Below are 21633 nucleotides of genomic sequence, written 5' to 3'. Positions count from 1 at the left end.
GATTCAAAACCTAGATATGAGAGTTTTAAGAACAACCAATTTTGGGGTTAGATGATAATGTGACTTTAACATTGAAGTACTAGTCAATATGGTTCTTCTCCGGGTAGACTTGATGAGTGAGGGAGCCATCAAGAAGACAACATAAAAACATCTAAAAAGGGTACAGAATTGTCCATTTCCAAGTCCATAATAAATAAAATATGAGGGGAAATGCTATTGAGATGATCAAAGAAATAGCTGAATTAGAATTGGCCATGAAACCAAATGACAAAGATATCATCCACAAACAAATACCAACGCTTTGGTTTGAGATGCCAGGAGTTTGTAACCACTGGGGGCGATGAGGATCCCATAGCCATACCTTTTGATTGTTCATAACAAGTCCACAAACAAATACCAACGCTTTGGTTTGAGATGCCAGGAGTTTGTAACCACCGGGGGCAATGAGGATCCCGTAGCCACAGCTTTTGATTGTTCATAACAAGTCCCCCTCAAAGGTGATGAAATAGAGGTGAGACAAATTTTGATGAGATCCACTATTCTGGGTCAACCAATTTAAAAATCAAATTGATGGTTTCAGATAACAAGATTTTAGTGAAAGAGACGGAATGTCAAAACTAAACATGATGTCGTGTTCTCCAAGGAGAAGTTCTTTAGTTATTAGAATAAAGTTGGAAGAATCCTTAATGAAGGGGTTAGTCTAGTAAAGGGTTCAAGTTTATTAGCCAGAAAGCGAGTATGGCGTGAGTGGAGGCTCTTATGGCACTAACTGTGGGTCTAAGGGGGTATCCTTGGACATTTCAAAACTCCTTACACGGTGTAAATCCAAAAAATTCTAGCAGCAAAATTGATTAAAAAATAAAGTCACCTGTTTGTCAGTTTTTTAATGTCTCTACCTGGTAGTCCATACATTATGGGAAACGACAATAAAACTTTAAAACAACGAAATCATTTGACAGAAGATAGCAATCAAACAAGGTATACCGTATAACTTGTTGCCAAGCTTATCTTTCGACTTTCTGTGAACACTAGATTAAAAGTTTGATAGCTTGGAAATGGGGTTATAATTGATTAATTATTGCCAAGCTTATCTTTCGACTTTCTGTGAACACTAGATTAAAAGTTTGATAGCTTGGAAATGGGGTTATAATTGATTAATTACAATCGAGTGTAAACAGATCCATGCAATGAAAAATGCTTTAAAATTTAGAAAAAATATCGTTGCTTTCTAAAATGTATACATGTCTTGATACTAGTACAGAGAATTCAAAGCGGGCTCCCAACTGACACAAATCTTTAGAACAGAAAATACTGAAAAGCTGCACTACTTCTGCCAGTATCAGCAATGGAGAATACCACTTACTTGTAAAGGTTTGCACTGCCACAAAAAGTAGTGTCCCCTTTATTCTTATATTAGAACTGTCGAACAATATTTACACTCTCTGAAGAAAACTGTAGACCGGCAGTTTATATTGCCCTGGTACACAAAATTCATCGCAGAAAGCCAACAGGGCCAAACAAAGAAATTGACTGAAAGAATTGAGCGGAATGTTTTAACTGTTTCAAGTTTGAAAGCACAGCTATTGGTCTGAAGGATATGTAAGCTCCGATGAACCATCCTGCATTTCTTCATATGTATTGGATTGTTCATTAAATCTGTACCTGCAGAAAGAAATGCAAACACAGGTAGATTAAAAAATCAATTATAGCCACGGAATGATCTCAAGAATCAGTTTTCCTAGTCTCAATAATACTACGAATAAGAAGTTGATGAATGTGTTTTGGACCTAACAAAATAGTCTTTATTATCTTTCCCTCAATGTAAATATGATTGCTATGTGGCAGGTTTACCATACTTAAATCAATGAATTGACTCAGCAAGACTTAATATTGAAAGTTGATTCAAACTCGTGCAGCAAAAAAAATGCTGCTTTATGTTTTCAGTATCTTTTATAAACAGATGACTAAGTCTGACTTCTAGGACAAGTGAGTCAAAATCATCAAGGAAATTTCACTCCTGATTCAAACAGTAAACTTCCTCATGTTTGAAACACAAATCAAAATCATGAGTAAGGCTTAGGGTGAAGTTAAACTTGGCAGAGCTGACTCTACTCAGCTTTCCAAAGGACTAGAGTCAAATATGAGAACTGACTCCAATTCTAAAGAGTGGTGTTACGAATAAAATATATATAAATAATATAAATATAAATAAATGAAGATAATTACAATGTTCCACCAAGGTTCCGGGACGAGGGGACGAGGGAGCGAGGGGGCGTGGGAGCGGCCTATGCAAAAGCTCCCTACCATTTTTTTAGGAAACGTGGAGGAGCGTCAGGTGCTTAAAAATTTATAAATATAAAATATAATTTATTAATTGAGTCCACTATGACAATTTGGTTTGAATTGAAAAGCTGCAAAGCATGATTATTGATATGAATATCATTTGACATTATCCAAATTTATAATATCATATAAAATAATAAATTTAAAATTCTAATTCAGCTTGGTCAAATTCTAATTTAGATTTTGGTCAGACAGAGGGAGAGCTTCAGCTTGATAAGGTAGCCACTGAATTCTGTGAAAAGGTAAATGAACAGATCAGGAACACTGCATTGGCAGTAGAAGGGGCAACTACAATGGGTTGTCCAGCTGTATTGGATCCAACAGCTAGAAAGTTTGTTATATTATATATAATATAGACAGTACACCATATGCTGAAAGAAGAGTTTTAGTTCCAGGAGGATGAGAAGATCACATGAAAGAGTTTCTGACAGTTTACTATCAAATGACATTGACTACAGGATGAACATCTGCGAACCAACTTGGGTGACCAACGATGGCATGGATAATTTGTCTACCTTATTAGAGCAATGCCATGCAGTTCAAACTTCAAACTAGCAGTGTATTTCAGGGGTGAAAATAATTTTCGGACCTGAGAATTCAAGCTGAGCAACTATGCTCTGTGTAAATTTTGTAACTGTATAAATTCATATATAACGAGAGTTCCTGAGATTTCTTGCTGCCCATAGTATTTTGTCATGCTTGCAGTAAACACATGTTAGTCTATAGTCCACCCAATTATTTCCCACATGACATAGGTGCTGCTTCCATAGTTTGTATGTCAAATGTCATGCAAATTAAAAACACAAATTGAATGTCTCATATTCTTTGCCTGTCACTCCAGTTATCTCCCCACTGTAATCCAGCCATCACTTGAGAAAAAAAGGAGAAGTTTTAAAAGGGAAAATTCATGTACGTGCTATATGGTCCAACAAATTTCCATGATACTGATCCTCTAAAATAACGCTCTTTGAAACCAAAAGACAGCACAAGACGTTATCCCCATACAGAACATGAGTAGCTTTGTACCACTTTAGGTCTATTAAATCATAAACTATAAGCAAGGCCACTTTTTTGGGAGCGTGGGGAAACGTCCCCTCAGGGAAGGGAAACGTTTCCCTGGCATGTCCCCTTGAGTTTCCTCCATTTTGGGAGCGTGTGGAAACGTCCCCTACTTGTCCCCAAGTCCCCGGAGCGCAAGGGAGCGAGGAAACTAGACCCCTAAAGGGAGGGGCGAGTCCCCGTGGAACACTGGATAATTATAATAATGATTAGTTAATTAGTGATTAGGTTGAAGAGGCATGTCATGACTCGCTATGAAGAGGGGCACCAGCCTAATATATAAGCAGGCCCCTCACTCTCATTATATCAACATCATTCTTATTCATACAATTAATATATATTCTTGTATCTCAATGGAGATCTTTATATTCCAAGCCTTCTGGAGTATCTAACCTGAAACAAACTTTGTTCGCTTCATTTGGTATTAGATCAGTTCGATCCTTTGGCCGCTTCTCCGTTGCACATAGCTCATTCTCCGATCCAAGTCCTTGACCATCAAAAGTCGTCAACCTTGTTGCTGTTCGAGCGTTTCGCTACAAGCTTTTGGAGAGTCTCCATTCTCGCCATCAAACCTTTTCCCATTAAAAAAAAAAAAAAATCAATATATATTAGAAAAATAAAAAATAAAAAATGTCAAATAAAAAAAATTATATTCATAATTTAAAATATATATATATATATATAAAGACATAAATAGAATTAAAAAAAAACATATACTGGGCCATCAGTCATCACAAGCCGGAACTGCAAACCCAACAGTGTTGAAGATCGCTGACAACCCAATGTTCTGGCAGCCCTACTTGCCATGCCCATTCCTACTCCTTTGTAGCATTTCACCACACCGCTAGTCTTGTTTTACAGCAACCCATTTCGTCGTCCACGTGATTCCACACTCGCTCGAAACCACAGTCGCCTTTGCTACACAGTCATCACTCCAGTGCTTTTCTTGCTCTCGCACAAGCTGCACACCAATATAACCTCGCTCCTCTTCTGACACCGCTGTCACCCTGTGCAAACCTTTGAACCCGCACTCGCATTGCTCGCTCGTTGTCGCCATCCTTGCTCATTCCACCATTGTTCCACCCAACACGAGTCTGCAAACAATTAACCATTGCAAAACACCTATGTCGTCGTCCGTGTCGTAACCGGCCACTACCCCTGCCTATGTTCGTGTTGATCTGCCCCAGCCCCACAGAGTCCACTCGAGCCACCCCACCAATGTCACGCATATTTTTCCTGTTGGAACTGATAAAGTGAATCATTGTCACATGGTTATTTTGTCAAAATTATCCAGGTGGATATTGGTGGCCACTCGCTAATTCGACTTGGACCCCCACCATTATATCTTTCAATTTTTCAGTCTCCTTAATTGTAGCACAGTTTACTAATTTTAGCAGTTTTTCAAGTCCTAAACATCCGAAGTCGTTTTGAGGTCCCAAACGATGTTTTTTTGGCAAGCTACCACCAGCGATTTTTTGATAAAATCGTCTTTTCTGTCGTAGTCCTCGTAGAGATCTTTCCAACAGGGTATCATGTGCGTCAAACAGAGATAATATGACCAAGTCACGACCCCGGGAAGTTGGTTGTCCAACTAACCCCAACGGGGCGCATAAACTCTTGGTGTTACATCTCCTCAGGTTAGGGTTTTGTTTGTTTAGGGTTTGCTCTTATTGTTCAATAACAAAAAGGTCATTGAGCGTCATTGTAACGCAGTTCAGAGGCACGTAGCCGCCACATCTCTTCTCAGAGATAAGCTATCATCGCCCAAGCTAGTTCATTTCCATTTATGTTTGTAAGCATATTTCAGTATTTTATATTAATGAAATGAAGTATTATTTCCACTGCATCTATGTATTTATGGTTATATCTGTAATTTGTTGCGGCACTGTTTAAATCAAGATCAGTGGTATCAGAGGGGTCTTCTCTTTCTTTTTTTTTCTTTGCATGTCCCCAACGAGGTCGGGATATATGGAGTTAGGGCTTGAACTGGTCGAACCTTTGCAAGACCAGCCTCGCAAATCCCGATGGCCTCCCATGGCGGATGAAAAGAAAGATGAGGGGGCTGTAGATCCTAGCAAAATCTTGCTCGAAGAAGCCCTCAAGCGACAAAAGAACGTGATGATGAACAACTTTGCCCAAATCCTTCAACAGCTACCCAGGGGCGACACATCTACTTCTAGCCGCTACTCTCGAAACGCCACACCCTTTAAGGTACAAGTTAACTTTCAAATTCCCGTATTTGAGGGTCAGATAGATGCAGATGTTGTAGATAAATGGTTAAATCTATTAGATGGGTATTTTTCTGTTCATGATTTTTCCGATCGGGAAAAAATTACTTTCGCTCTTCTCAAAGCCACCCCCACGTCAAGCACTTGGTGGAAAACCTACTGCAAGCAGAATGATGAAAGTATAGCCTCACTGTTTTCAACCACACTCACTCGGAATTCATTCAAGGATGCCATCAAAGAGCAATACTACCATGTCGGAAGCTATGAGGATAAATACATAAAGTGGACCACGCTGCGGCAAGGAAGGACCAAGACGTGCCAGAGTTTACCAATATTTTTCATACCCTTTGCACAAAGTTGGCTATCAAGGATTCTGAGCAGCATTTTGTACTCAAATACCGCGGCTGTCTACACAAGTACATCCAGGACAAAATGGAGTCCCTGGACATCTCCTCGCTCGGCACGGCTTACCGATACGTTGTCAAGATCGAGCATAGGTTTAAACAAAAGAAGCATTACTTTGGATCTGCGAATCTGAAACAAGGGAAAGGTGCCCCCAAACCACAAAACAAAGGACAAAGCCAAGGCGAGGTTGCCCATGACAACCCGCCAAAGCCACAAGCAAAGAACAACACCGCGAAGCCCAAAAAGGACACGGGAAAGTGGTGTGAGTTCCATAAGAGCTCCACTCACAACACAAGTGAGTGTCGGGCCAAGCGGTCACTGGTGGCCGAGCTAAAAGCTTCACAATCAGATGCATGTTCCAACTCCAAGTTAGAACCCGACAAGTGGAATGACAAAGGGAAGCAGATTATCGATGCGGAGCCCAATGCCACCATTGCCACCACAAAGATCCAAAAGGAGGAACCTGAAGATCCAGAGGAGGAGAAGTGCCTCTTCCACTCCCAGATGTAGGTAAAGGGTTCCCCGCTACAGTTCATTGTCGACAGCGAGAGCCAAAAGAACCTCATTTCGGCAGAGATCGTGAAGCGACTAGGCTTACCGACCACAGCACATCCCCAACCGTACACCATCGGGTGGCTTCACCAAGGACGGGATCTTCGCATGAGCCAGCAGTGTCACTTTCCATACAACATCAAGCCCTTCACGGATGAGGTATTATGTGACGTTGCTCCCCTTGATGTTTATGATGTATTATTAGGCCAACCATACTTGTGGAAGCGACATGTTGTGTATGAGTTAAGGGCTCGTGCTATTATTGTTACTTTGGGAAATAAGTTGTACAGGATACCGGAGGTAGCACCACCTACTACCATCTCTTTGGTTATTGCAAAACAATGCAGTAATCTCATTTCCAAAACCCGGAAATTTGTTTTCCGAATGATACACCCTCAAGGAAAGAAGATGGTGGCCACGACCTCCAGAGAAGGTCCCTCCGCACGACAACAACAGATGGACAAGGTTGTGGAGAACAAGGACATCTTCACCTCCCCCGCAGGAGTGCCTCTGCACTGTCAAGTGAAGCACTCCATCAATCTGACCTCAAGTGCGCCACTGCCCAATGGACCAATCTATCGGATCTCCGTTCTAGAGAACGACGAAATCAAGAGGCAAATTCAGGCGCTGCTGCAGAAAAGTCACATCTGACCGAGTTCATCGCCTTGTGGGAGCCTAATCGTGTTGGTACAAAAGAAGGAAGGGACTTGGAGACTCTGTATTGACTATCGGGCGTTGAACAAGATCATTGTCCAGAATAGGTACCTAATCCCAAGGATTGATAACCTTCTGGACCAACTGAAGGGGGCAAAATATTTCAGCAAGATCAACTTGAAGTCAGGGTATCACCAGATACCAATAGAACCCTCCGATGTGTGGAAGACTGCCTTCAAAGCCAAGGAGGGCCTTTTCGAATGGCTGGTTATGCCTTTCAGGTTAACGAATGCTCCTGCAACATTCATGAGGCTAATAAATGACATCTTGCGGCCATTCACCAACTCATTTGTAATGGTATACTTGGATGACATCTTGAACTTCAGACAGAGTTGGGAGGAGCACCTCCACCACATCCAACAGGTTCTCCAAACACTGCGACAACATAAGCTATGTGCCAATTTGGAAAAATGCACTTTTGGCACGACCCAAGTTCAGTATCTTGGATACATTATTGATGAACGGGGGGTGCATGTGGATCCAGCGAAGATCCAAGTCATTCGGGATTGGCCATCTCCAACCACTCTGACAGAGCTCCACAGCGCTTTGGGTCTTGCCAATTTCTACTGCAGGTTCGTGTTGGGATTCTCTCATATCACTTGGCCCTTCAGTCAAGTCACCAAGGGAGGAGCGAAAGCAAAATTGTTTTGGTCTAAATCTCAACAGAAGGCATTCACAAAGTTGAAACATCGCCTTTGCTCGGCACCAGTGCTCGCATTAACGGACTTGCAACAACCATTTAAGATCGAGACAAATGCCTCTGACTATGCTATTGGGGCAGTCCTTACTCAACACGAGCATCCAGTGGCATATCACAGTGAAACACTTTCCGACACAGTCCGGAATTATCCCACTTATGACAAAGAGATGTATTCCATTGTGCAGGCATGCCGACAATGGAAGAATTACATTTTGGGAAAGGAAACGGTCATCCACATAGACCACCGGCCCTCGCAGTTCATACAGACACAAAGGAAGTTGCAGAATGATTTCCATCAAAAGTGGTCCACATACCTGCAACAGTTCCATTTGAATATCAAGTATAAGAAGGGCAGCACCAACAATGTTGCAGATTGCCTCAGTCGACCACCGATCATGGCGTTAACCACCGTACTCAATTCTTGTGGGCACGAGATTTCTGATTGGCCACTTCTCTACAAAAGCAACCCAGAATTTGGCCACATATACCAGACGCTCTTGGAGGGTCAACATGTTCCAGATTTTCACCTCCAAGATGCCCTGTTATGCCACCTAAGTCACCTTTGTGTTCCTTCAAGTGAGCGTGCCAAGATGATTTGGGAAGCACACTACAGTCGAGCTGTTGGGCATTTCGAGGTCGAGAAAACAGTGATAGTACTACAGAAGTATTTATATTGGCCGAATCTTCGATAGGATGTCGAGAAGTACAGCAGATCCTACATTGCTTGCGTCATTGCCAAACTAACCATCAAGAAGCAAGACCTCTATACTCTGTTGCCTACCCCTAGTCAACCTTGGGAATCCATCTCCATGGATTACATGTCGAGCCTTCCTTCTACTAAGCATGGAAACAACTGTGTTTTTGTGGTCGTCAACAAATTCTCGAAGATGGCCATTATGGCAGCCTACAAGAAGAATATCACGGCAGAAGCCACTGCTAAACTCTTCTTTGAATGAGTGTGGGTACATTTTTGGATCCCACAGTCTATCATCTCAGATCGGGACAGCAAGTTCCTTAGTACATTTTGGTCCAGTCTCTGGTCGATGGTGGACACCAAACTCACTAAGTCCATAGCTTTCCATCCCCAAACTAATGGTCAGACAGAGGTCGTCAACAAGATGATCATACACATTCTGCGCATGTACAACTCAAAGCATCCACGCACATGGGATGAGAGCCTCCCCTATGTTCAGCACAGTTATAACCAGGCTCTCCACAACTCGACTGGCCACAGCCCTTTTTAGGTGGGCTTGGGATTCCAGCCATTATGTCCCATTGATGTGGCCATGCCACTTGCAACTACTCAGGAAGATTCGACTCATGTCCAGTCCAAAATCGACAAGGCAAACAGCTTCATTGAGCACATCCAACATATCCGCCAACAGGTCCACGACATTCTGGAGAAATCAAAAGTTTCAGGTGGGCAACAAAGTCTGGTTGCATTTGCAAAAGGAACACCTTACCGAAGCCTAGAAACTCAGACCACTCTGATATGGTCCTTACACCATTACCAAGGTTGTGGGAGACAATGCATTTGAGCTCAGCGTTCCCCCATTCCTTGGCCTGCACCTAGTGTTCAAGGTGGACCGCCTTCGGCCATACTTTCCACCATTAGTAGACACATCTGACATTGCAAAACAGCTTACACCAACAGAGCTAAATCCAGATTGCATGGAACAAGCTGCAACTGATCGGATCAGGGACACGCAGATCAAGCACACTCGCCAGTAGAAGATCCAACTGTATCGAGCTGTCAAAGCAGGCCAACTCCTTCACCAGGGCAAGTGGCTCACCAAGGACCAAGTACGGTGGAAGTTTTCTCATCTCATGGAGGAACTCAACGCAATGGGGACCATTGCTTCCTAAGGAGGGAGGAATGATCCAGGTGGATATTGGTGGCCACCCGCCAATTCCACTTGGACCCCCACCATTGTTTCTTTCAGTTTTTCAGTTTCCTTAATTGTAGCACAGTTTACTATTTTTAGCAGTTTTTCAGGCCCTAAACTTCCGGAGCTGTTTTGAGGCCCTAAACGACGTTTTTTGGCAATCTACTACCAGTGATTTTCTGATAAAATCGTCTTTTCCATCGCAGTCCTCGGAGAGATCTTTCCAACGAGATATTATGCGCGTCAAACGGGAATAAAATGACCAAGTCACAACCACGGGAAGTTGGTTGTCCAACTAACCGCAACGGGGCCCATAAACTCTTGGTGTTACATCTCCTCAGGTTAGGGTTTTGGTTATTCAAGATTTGCTCTCATTGTTCAATAATAAAAAGGCCCTTGAGCCTTATTATAACGCAGTTCAGGCATGTAACCGCCACATTTCTTATCAGAGATAAGCTACCATCCCCGAGCTAGTTCATTTCCATTTCTATTTGTAAACATATTTCAGTATTTTAAATTAATGAAATGAAGTATTATTTTTGCTGCATCTCTGTATTTATGGTTATATATGTAATTTGCTGCATTCCAGTTTAAATCTGGATCACAAAACGTGCTTGTGGGTTTTTGTTGCGAGACGCAACTCTTCATGGGTTTTGTTCAGTGTTCCACGGGGACACGTCCCTCAGGGTCGAGGGCGCGCACCCTTCGCACTCCATGCACCCGGGACGAGGGGACGTCTGGGAAACGCAAGGGGGAACGTTTCCTATTGTGGGGGACATGACTCCCCAAAAGGGGGACGCCTGGGCGTCCCCCCTCAAAATGGGCTATGCGTCCCCCCTTAAATTGCTTGTAAACAATGATTTATGATAGAGAAAACGTAGTATTTGACCATATTTCCCTACTAATGCTATGCTATTCATGGTAATGTTAAATTCTTAAAGTAAAAGTGACATTCTCCTTTATCTTTCATTTTCATCCTTTTACTTAAAATTTTAACATTACCATGAAATGACTCAGGATGCTTGAGAGTGGTTCTAACCTCATTGGATTTCATATGGAAAAAGTATAATTTTAGATCTCACTCAAAATCCAACAGACTTAACAGTTTTTCAGGAAATCAGGATTCGCTGGAGTGCAATGTTTCCATTGCATTTTGTCATGTACAAGGGTATGGAATTGGTATTTAATCAAGAGCACCAAGCCCTCTGTGTACTTTAGAGTGACTTTTAGACTCATCACTCCATTGTTTTTTAGTTTTAATTATATCAATTTACTATTCCAGTTTTTGATCAATTTTTCAGGAATTCAGGATTCGATGGAGTGAAACATTGCATTTTGTCATGTACAAGGGTATGGAATTAGTATTTAATCAAGAGCACCAAGCCCTCTGTGTACTTTAGAGTGACTTTTAGACTCATCACTCCATTGTTTTTGAGTTTTAGTTATATCAATTTACTATTCCAGTCTTTAGATTTCAGTATCTATTATAGTCTATTTTGCTTAGTACTAATTAGATTCTAGAATGATAAATGATGAATTTTAATTTTAAATCAATTTAGAATCTAGAATGATGAATGATGAATTTAATTTTTAAATCAATGTAGATTCGAGAATGGTGAATAATGAATACTGAATATGGATCAGAGTATTTCATTATTGAATCTCATGGTTTATGGATGAATCATGTATGTATTAGTAATGATGATGAGTATGTACTATGGATCAATGTATTTTATTATTTAATTCAATTATGTATGTATCATTCTATCTATGCTTTCATTATTGAATATGAATTTGAAATATATATATATATATATAGATATTAAAAAGGAAAAAAAAATTATATACCCCGACGTCCCCTCGTCCCCCCTAAATTTCCCTAAAATTTGAGGGTACTCCCACACGTCCCCCTTGTGCGTTTCCCCGCACCCGCGTCTCCCCGTCCCGAAGACTTGGTGGAACATTGGTTTTGTTTAAACCAATGTTGCAAGAACCGCCCCCCCTCCCCCCGCAAGGATCCAGGGGCAAATCTGCATCCCGTACGGATCCGCCACCGATCCTTCGGCAGCACCACGGATTAGAAAATCGGATCCATGATTCCGCCTTTTTTTGGCGATTCCTGGAAAATTGGATCCGTGGGGGCCCAATCCGCGGATCCGGAAAGGATCGATTGCGGATTTGTGAAGGTTCAAGCGTGCATCCATCGCGGATCGCAAGCAAATCCGAGAGAAGGTGGATGGTTCATACGGTTCCACGAGGCCTTTTTTGTTTTTTCTTTTTTTGAATTGTTATGCGAGGAACTACACTTTTCGAATACTCCCAAGGTACCCATTGATGCTCCCTAGACGCTTCCTAGATGCTCCCTAATGGTAATGTTAAATTCTTAAAGTAAAAGTGATGTTCTCCTTTATCTTTCCTTTCCATCATTTTACTTAAATTTTTAACATTACCATGAAATGACTCAGGATGTTGGAGAGTGGTTCCAACCTCATCAAACTTCATATGGAGAAAATAGAATTTCATATCCCATTCAAAATTCATCAGACTTAACAGTTTTCAGGATCAATGGGATTTTGGCGTTTCATTGGACTATATCATGTATGAGGGCATGTGATTGGCATTTAATCAAGAACACCAAGCCCTATATGTACCCTAGTGATGGTGTTATTGATTGTTGAACTCCTTTTTCATGGCCATAGCAATTATGTACCCTTCACTGAAGTCAAAATCATTGATCATGTATGTTAAGCTTTCTCTACCATATTATAAGGCTTGGATTACGTTGTTTGATCAAAATTAGGCAATGTTGACTAAAATCCATAAAGAATTGAAGTAGAGGCAAAGGCTAGACAAGAGTAGAGGAATCTAGATTGTAGATGGTTGATGCTAGAATAATTAATCATCAATGTACAATGGATGTCATATCTATGTTGATTTATGTAAAAATATGCATGTTTTCATGTCTTTTACATCTAATTTGGCATTTTGGATGTTTTTTTAATATAAATGCAAAAAAATATAAATATAAATATATATATATATATATATATATATACACACACACGCTTCACTTCCTAGATTTTTGGGAAATGACGCTTTCGCGTCCCTGATTCCAAAAAACGTCCCTGCTTCGTGCAACGTTGGTTTAAACACAAATTATAAAGGGTCGTTAACTTCCTAAGCCTTGATGTTACATAACATTGCTCATTAATGTTAGCCACACTCCTCACGAAAAAAATTAAATAAACGATTTTTATATATCTCACATTAACATAACTTTGAAAAGGCATTTGGATGCACCCAAATTATATTTGGGCATAGATCCTCATCCTTTCAAATTTTATAGATCGAGTTAGAAATAGATTTGACTCGAGAAAATTGGCTAATTATGATTACTTATAAGAAATAAGAATTCAATACCGGAAACACTAAATAACACTAAGGTTACATAACATTTTTCACGTTTCCTTAAATACACATTACTAACATAAGAGTGATATTTTAGACCAAACACTTGAACAAAATCGTTGAAGTATTAAAACAATTTTTAAATATAGTTGGTTAAGTGGTGAAAGCGCTTAAAAGGGAAGTATCATATCTGTTTTAATTTTGTAAGAGAGAATTTATATATATAAAAAGAGCGTGTATATACCTAAAGACTATTACCCATAAAAGGAGCTGCCAAAAGAAAGAAATACTTTAATAAAGTATTGTAGTATTTTTTCATCAAAGTATTAAAAATATATACATATAAAGTAAAAAAAAAAATATTGAACGAAAAAAGAAAAAAAAAGTATTAAAGATTCAATAATAAGTTGGAAGAAAGATTAAAGTTTTGAAGTCTTATAAAAAGGGATTACTTTTAAAAACCCCAAGTTCATCTTAACAAAGAAAAAATGGAGACAATTGCTGACGAAAAAGAAATTGAGTCGAAGTCGGAAATGAAAGAGGGAAGATTTCCTAAAACTTTTAGTATATGTGTTGGTGCGCTATTCAAACTCAAAGGATCACTTGCAGGAAATGATATTATCATCTCCATTGATCCTACTCAAAATAATAATTATGTTAGTACTAAATGTGCTAACCAATTAGTGATTCCTGAACCAAATATAATCGAAACGAATTTTGTTGACACAAGTGACAAACAATACAACATAAGCAATCCACAACTAAATATTGGAGACTATACTTTTGTAATCATCTCATCTTCTGTACAATTCATATGTAATACATTATCTGTCCCATGATGGACATTCTTATATACCAGATATTCTGAGTATTCTATTGCATATACGAACTTTGTCCGTTACATATGTAACAAACAAAGTTCGTATACTCAAAGGAATGCTTTGAGTATATGAACTTTGCTCATTACATAGAGGGATCAACCAAGTCAGAACCAGAGTCTCACAGCATCTTCAAACTAGTCACGATAGGAGAATCCATGGGCTTGCGATCCATGGGCTTAACAATATACTTTCTTGAAACAAGGAAAATTTCACCCAACTTTCACCACACTTCTAATCTCGGGTAATAATGCATCAAACAAAGATATTATTGAAAATTGGCAACTATGGTCTGAATTTCATCATTAAAATATATGGACAATATTTAATTTTTGACCCTTGACCAAGTCAGCCCAAAGAAGTCAAGTCGGCCTCAAGTGGAAATTGACCCTCCTCAACCACATATAAATAAGGCATTCATTGACCCTAATTTGGCATCCATCACACACATCAACACATGTTCGATATGATCTGAAAATCGCAGGAAGACATCCAAACGTGCGAAGGAGGACAGAGACCTTTGTTTCATAGAGTTGACTTTTCTGTTATGTTTTGATTGATGTGGACACTCTTTGACTTGGGCTAATTCAGATTTGCTTTGATCAAATTCTTGACCGTCTTGGAAGGCCAAATTGCAAGAGACTTTAACCAAATTTTTGGGCACATTTTCTGAGATTGACTGCACTGTTTGACTAGGGCTTGACCACAGGGTTTGACTGTGGAAATTGATCGAAGATTGTAGGAGATTTTGACTCTATCTTGACCGAACATTGACTAAAAAATAAGGCCAAATATTTTGTTGGGTTGACCAATTTTTTCTAGGCAAGTTTGACCGTTGACTTTGACAAGTTGTTAATTGCAGTGGAGCAAACCTCCACAGAGCGAATTTCAGCCCTCTGTTGCAGACTATATTTGACTAGATTTGACTCTCTCTCTCTCATTATTGATAGGTTTTGGATTGGTTGACTTGGAGAGTCAAAGCATTGACTTTGATTAGTTTATGGATGTACTATTTGGACTATGTATCTCATGCTAAACATTGATGACAAATAGAAGAAGAAGAACTGATTCTGGGTTTCAGAAGAGATTTTGGGTTTCCCCCTTCTGGGGTTTTTCCTTGGTCTTTGACCAAAATCTTTGTCTCATTGTGCTTGGCTATCTTCTATTGTGCATTTACTATTTATTATTCCATTAACAATTGCTTAACTGTGACTGGGGTGACTGAAAGTAAATGAAATTGTTTTAAGTGATTATTATAGCATAGAACATTGTGAAAAATATCATGTTATCAAAGATGAGGTGAAGATTAGCCTTTGGATACCAGAGAACACCCCTTTGAGAAACTCTTTTTGTTGATTGGTGATCAACTCTATCTTGGACAAGATGACTACCTCCTACTTCAAGATTGAAGAGAAGCTTAACGATGCCTCCATCTTTGCAGCATGGAGGGCTAGATTGGATCTTACTCTTGAAGAGAATGATGTGATGGAATATATGCAGGGCCAAGTAGTTGAACCTCCTAAGAATGCCTATGTCAATGTCAAGTCCAAGTACAATAAGGGTGAGATCAAGGCAAAGAAGATCACTATTGATTCTCTTTAGTGTCACCTTATCACTCATGTATCCAAGATGAAGAAGTAAAAGGAGATGTATGACAAAATGATTGGGATGTATGAGATCAACAATCTCAAATAAGTTGTTTCCTTGAAGAGTCAACTTCGTGACATCAAGATGTCCAAGTCACAGTATATAATAACCTACTTCATGAGGATCTCTCAAACAAGAGATCAGCTTCTTTCCATCAGAGAAGTTAAACATGATAGAGAGCTTGTGTAGATGACTCTTGGTGGTCTCCCCATGTCTTGGGAGACATTCATTACACGCATTAGTTGCTAAAAAGAGCTTCACACATTTGATGAGCTTTTGGGAAATTGCACTCAAGAAGAATTTAGGCTCATTTCCAAAGAAAGGATCCAGAGACAAGAGGAAGGAGAACCTACATCGTTTATAGCCAATGTCAAGAAAGGAAAAGGAAATGGAACACCTTCCAGATGGAAGCTAAAGAAGCCAGCTCCAACATTCAACAATCATAAAAGGCACTTGTCCAACGTCCAATGTTATAGATGTGACAGATTTGGTCACATAGCCCAAGATTGTCCCGATAGAAGAGGAAGGAGAACCTACATCGTTTATAGCCAATGTCAAGAAAGGAAAAGGGAATGGAACACCTTCCAGATGGAAGCTAAAGAAGCCAACGCCAACATTCAACAATCATAGAAGGGACTTATCCAACGTCCAATGTTATAGATGTGACAAATTTGGTCACATAGCCCAAGATTGTCCCGATAGAAGAAATGCTCAAAGGCCCAACAACAACAGCAACAACAATGGAAACAACAACTTCAACCATAGAAGGAGAGGAAGAGGTCTTGTTGCACATGCAAGTGTTGAAGAGACCCAGCGCCCTCAAAAGAGGTCCAAGAATACAAGGTATGACAATAATGTTGCTAGTACTCAATCTAAATATTTTATCATTACTTCTCTTTCTAGCTCATCTTCAGATAGCATTGATAGTTCGCTGGTGGATAATGGGGCATCTAAACATTTTACCGGGTATCGTGAAGTCCTCTCAAATTTGGTTGAGAGGGAGACCAATTTGAAATTTATTCTTGGGGATAATTCTTCTCATCCTATCAAAGGGTGTTTTCTTTCATTTGGAATCTAGTCACACCATTCATCTACAAAATGTGTTGTATGTGTTGAGCTTGATGAAGAATATTGTCTCCATTTCTACTCTAGAAGACAAAGGGCTTAGAGTTGCATTCATTAATGGAAAAGCCCTTGCTTGGCCAAGGAGATATAATTTAAGAACAGCATTCACACTTGGTGTTAGAAATGAAGGCCTATACAAAGTTTGTGGACGACCAATTCAAGCATTGGTCCATGATACCACTAATCAGTGTGAGCTTTGGCACCAGAGATTTGCACACCTTCATTACAAGGCTTTGCCTAACCTGAGCAAGATTGTTACAGGGATTACCAGGATCCAAGTGGATCATGAAGGTGTACATCAGGGATGTCCTAGTGGAAAGAATGTGAAGGGACCATTCCCTTCTAGCAACAGTTGATCTAAAGAAATTCTTTAACTCATTCATTATGACCCTTGTGGGACCATGCTAGTGACCTCTGTTGGAGGATATTTATATTATATTATCTTTGTTGACGACTTCTCCCGTAAAACTTGGATCTTCTACTTGAAGGCCAAGGATCAAAAATTTAGCATGTTCAAGGACTTCAGTCTTTAAGGCTCTTGTCAAAAATCAAACAAAAAAGAAGATCAAGATCTTGAGGACTAATAATGGAGGTGAATACACTTCAAATGACTCCAAATATTTTTACAGAGATGTCGGAATTACGAGGGAGGTCACTGTTCCATATAATCCTCAACAAAATGGAGTTGTTGAAAGGAAGAACAGGTCCATCTTGGAAACAACCAAAGCTATGATTCGTGATCAAAAGCTTCCTATGTTTTGTGGGGAGAAGCTACAAATACTATTGTATATGTCCACAATAGGACTTTGCATCAAGCCTTGGGAGATAAGACTCCTGAAGAAGTATTTATAGTTGTGAAACCGAAAGTTGGACATTTGAGAATCTTTGGTTGCCCCGTCTACTTTCACGTACCGAAGGAGAAGAGGTCAAAGCTAGAAGCTTTCGGAAAGAAAGGTACAACTGTTGGTTATTGTGAAAATTCTAAGGCTTACAAGCTATATGTGCCAGGTGTCGGGATGTGACTTTTAATGAAAATGTTTCCCTTGGAAAAGCAAAGGACTCTCCTGTCCCTGCCAGCGCTAAAAGAAGAAATGATTCTATGAATGTAGAAGCACAACCATCCATGCCTCAGCCTAACCTTGCATATGAGCGTATGGCACCTATTGATCCTCCTCCTTGTGATCCTCCCACAAGGAAGAGCCCCTTGTGGCTTCGTGATATTTTACAAGATGTAGAGGGACATTCAGCACATAGAGGCACCTTCAAAGAGAGCAAGCAACCTCACATATATCAGAGATATGCTACTTTGATGAGCAACATCATACAATCTGAAACTTGCATCTTTGAAGAAGCAGTGAAGGAACAGGTTTGGAGAGATGCCATGGCCGAAGAATATCAATCCATCATGAAAAATGATGTATGGCAAGTGGTTTTGGGACCTGAGAGGAAGTCTGTTGGTCAAAGTTGTCGTTGATGTCAAATGGAAAATGTCCTAACCTTTTGTGATTTTGCATTAACTTCATGCAAACCCTAGGAGAAATTCCTATGTGCATATGTCCATGATACCCTAAGCATGAAGATTGAAATATAATGACAAACCCCTAGCAATGTTGTCATGACATCATAGTTGAATTGTTTATGCATGATCTAATGATGGATGAAGAAGCCCTTTGATCATGAAACCCTAGCTATATATCTCATATACATCCTAAGACACCCTGCACGTTATTGCTCTTGTTGAAGGTCTAATGTACATCATGTAGCCCTTGTTCCTTATTTAATGAAGAAGCCAAAGGAACCCTAATCTAGATGTCCTTGCATACCCTAAATACCTTATTGAAGATGCCCTAATCCTATTGAGGTTGAAGGCCTAAGTCTAAGAAGGAGCCCTAACATTGTCCAAATTGTAAAATCCTAATGGTTGTCATAGATAAAATAATGATGAAAGTTCACAAATATAATTTTATTGATGGAAAAGTGACCTCAATTAAGGATGAAAAAGACACCAGCTTGTACAGGACATTTTTCCCTTTCTAGCGAGCTATTACTCACGTTCTAACTCCTCTTAGATTGAGAGAAAATGAATTTATAAGTTTAGAAAAATCATCATTTTTGGTAAGCCGACTTGTGTAGGCTCATGTTCCTTGGCCAAGTGCCGTGTACTTTCATTAAAGGTCAAAAAATAGTATAAATATAAGTTGGAACTCGTCATTCCTCCCATCAAACTTGGTGAAGAACACCACAGGAAGACAGATAAGAGGGATAGAAACACGACAGAAGCCGAGGAGATCAAAAAGAATACTGTTTTGGGCAAATACTGTTATACTCCTTTCAAACTCGGACTTATTGTTACAAGCTCGGATCTGGAATCGCAGTAATATATGTGAGGCTCAAAACCTTGAGAGCAATCAGTTTTAGAGGCTCAGACCTCAAGATCAAAATCCATGAGAAGCCCGGATTGGCAAGAGAACTAGAAACTCGGATGAGCCACTGTGATACCCTCGGATAGTCCTAATTAAGCTCGAACTGTGAAATTGCAGAACTGTGACATATCTTAGACAGTGGACATTATATAAGCTCGGACCTTAACCTCAATTCCTGTGATCAGTTTCCTGTTGAAAAGCTCAGAACCACTGTGAAGACCAGAGACTCGTTGAAACTCAGACCTGTTGTAGCCTTGGGCAATTCCTGTGGTCATTTTTTTGTGAAGGATCTTAACATTCGGATTGGAAAAACTATGACGAACTCGAACCAGTGATAGTACACCTTGGAGAGTGGAGAGTTAACTAATTGACAGCTCGGACCAACTAAAGAGTTGATACTTCGAACTCTTGAATCTTGGATAAAGCTCGGACATGTGACCGAACTTCTTGGCACAGTTTTAAGGCTCGGTGTTGTAAAGAACAGTCATCTACCTGTAAACAGTCTCATATTGGAGCTGGAATAGACCTGTGTGTGGAAGCCTCGGACCTGTGATTGTTTACAAGAGCTCTAACTGTGGTATAGATACCTCGGACCTGTGAACAATTACCATTTAGGAGGCTTGGATTATTAACCTGAATTGGCTTGCTCAGACTTGTTGCTGATACTTCGTTTTGTGAAGAAATATTTGTGAGCATTTTAAAGCAGCATGGTAGGCATAGTTTGAGAAGTTTTTGAGACAGTCGTTTGAGCATTCTATAAACTTCTTGGAGCTGCCTCTTGAGTATTTTTTGGAGCACACTTGATTAACTTTGAAGAAGACTTGAAGTGGACAGATCTTGTTGTTGGAGAAAATCCTTGAAGATCGTGGAGATCTTTGGAGTAGTTTGTAGAGCAAGTTTAGTACAGCCTATTGAAGACATCTTGTTGAGAAGCTTTAGTTGATCTTGGAGGCATCCTTGAAAATCATGATGCATTGTTAAAGGCCCTCATGATGTGACCTTGAAGAATTTCGGGTAACATGAAGAGTTGTGGAGACATCTTCTAGGAAGACAAATGTTGTCTTTAATGAGCTAAGTGCTTTGGAGATCGATTGAGGGCATTGTTGAAGGTGAAGATATTGTCAGGGTTGGTTGCAGAAGATATTGAGAGCCTTGAAGAACCATTGAATTTACATTGAAATGTTGAAGAAAGTCTAACTAGGTTTGGTCTTCATAGTGACATGATCTTTGTATTTGATGTAATAAAAAGAAATAAATTATTTTTGTAATCTTGCTACATAGGTTTCATGAGCAAGAAATTTCTCTAGGTAAAAGACTTCTTCTTGATGTCTTTAGGATTTATTTAAATGTCAAAGAGTCATGTCATGTGTATAGAAACTCTTCATGGGTTCATGTAAATATGTACAAGTTTTCAAAGTTGTGTAACAGCCCTCCAAGACCAAGATCAATGCCTCAAAGCAAGCCTATCAAACTCTGCAAGAAAAGCGATAAGGAGATGGTCATGTCGGCTCCAAATAAATGAATTAAATAGATACATGACATGTCGGCTTGAAACAATAGTCACGTCGGTTCATGAATCACGTCGGCTCATAAATGGAAGCCTCACCACTATAAATACCCATGAAGTGTCAGCGCAATCACCCCAAGAGATAGAATTCGTAGGCCTCTGAAATCTCACATGAAAGGGCTGCAGTTAAGGAGCAGGTGATTGGGTGAAGAGGCCGCAGACTAGGAGGAACATAACTTGCATTTTATCTGTGTTTTCGGGTGTCTAAGGAGCAGCAGATCCGCATTTCTCTGTGGATAGATCTAGGGTTCAGATGCCTCCTCGGATGGGTATAAGGAGCAGCAGAACCTAGATCATCTTCCTCTCAGCATACTTGTGATGTCCTCGGATGGATAAGAGTAAATCATGCAGCATGTGATCTGGGCACTCAAGTGAAGTGATGATTCTTGGCATGAGGACGCAGTCACTATGGATAGAATGCCCTCAGCCTTCACACATACTATGATATACCTGTAGCAGCCTCGACACAATGTATTACATAAAGATGATATATACTATCTCGATGAGTTTCTATGATGGCAGAAACCCTCGGCAGACCTATGAGAAGAGACATACAGTCTCATTGGTTACCACAGCATTCGGATTGAATATGATGTAGTCTTGACGTGCTACAAAGAGCAGTAATCACAGCAGCTATAGATATTGATCTAATAGATCAGTGATCTCAGTTTTGGTGTAATGAAAAGGAGCAGCCTCGT

At 40.0% G+C, this 21633-nt stretch overlaps 1 protein-coding gene across 3 annotated transcripts in view; it reads right to left on the bottom strand.

The window, feature by feature from the left end:
* Window positions 1-1198: 1198 nt before the first annotated feature.
* LOC149267195 (CD2-binding protein-like protein) overlaps window positions 1199-21633 on the bottom strand; it is a 134683-nt gene continuing 114248 nt past the window's right edge. For all 3 annotated transcript variants that reach the window (XR_016260651.1, XM_089431881.1, XM_089431889.1), the window contains one exon: window positions 1199-1662. Coding sequence is in view for 2 of the 3 variants with exons in the window: in XM_089431881.1 (XP_089288007.1) it covers window positions 1581-1662 (82 nt within the window). In the remaining variant the exon portion in view is untranslated. The remainder of the gene's footprint in view (window positions 1663-21633) is intronic.

The sequence above is a fragment of the Pinus tabuliformis genome, chromosome 6, assembly GCF_031772625.1.
Source record: "Pinus tabuliformis cultivar Carrire ecotype Pingquan chromosome 6, CPIR1, whole genome shotgun sequence".
NCBI lineage: Eukaryota > Viridiplantae > Streptophyta > Pinopsida > Pinales > Pinaceae > Pinus > Pinus tabuliformis.
The sequence above is the reverse complement of the archived record's forward strand: the minus strand, read 5'-3'. Positions and strand labels throughout refer to the sequence as shown.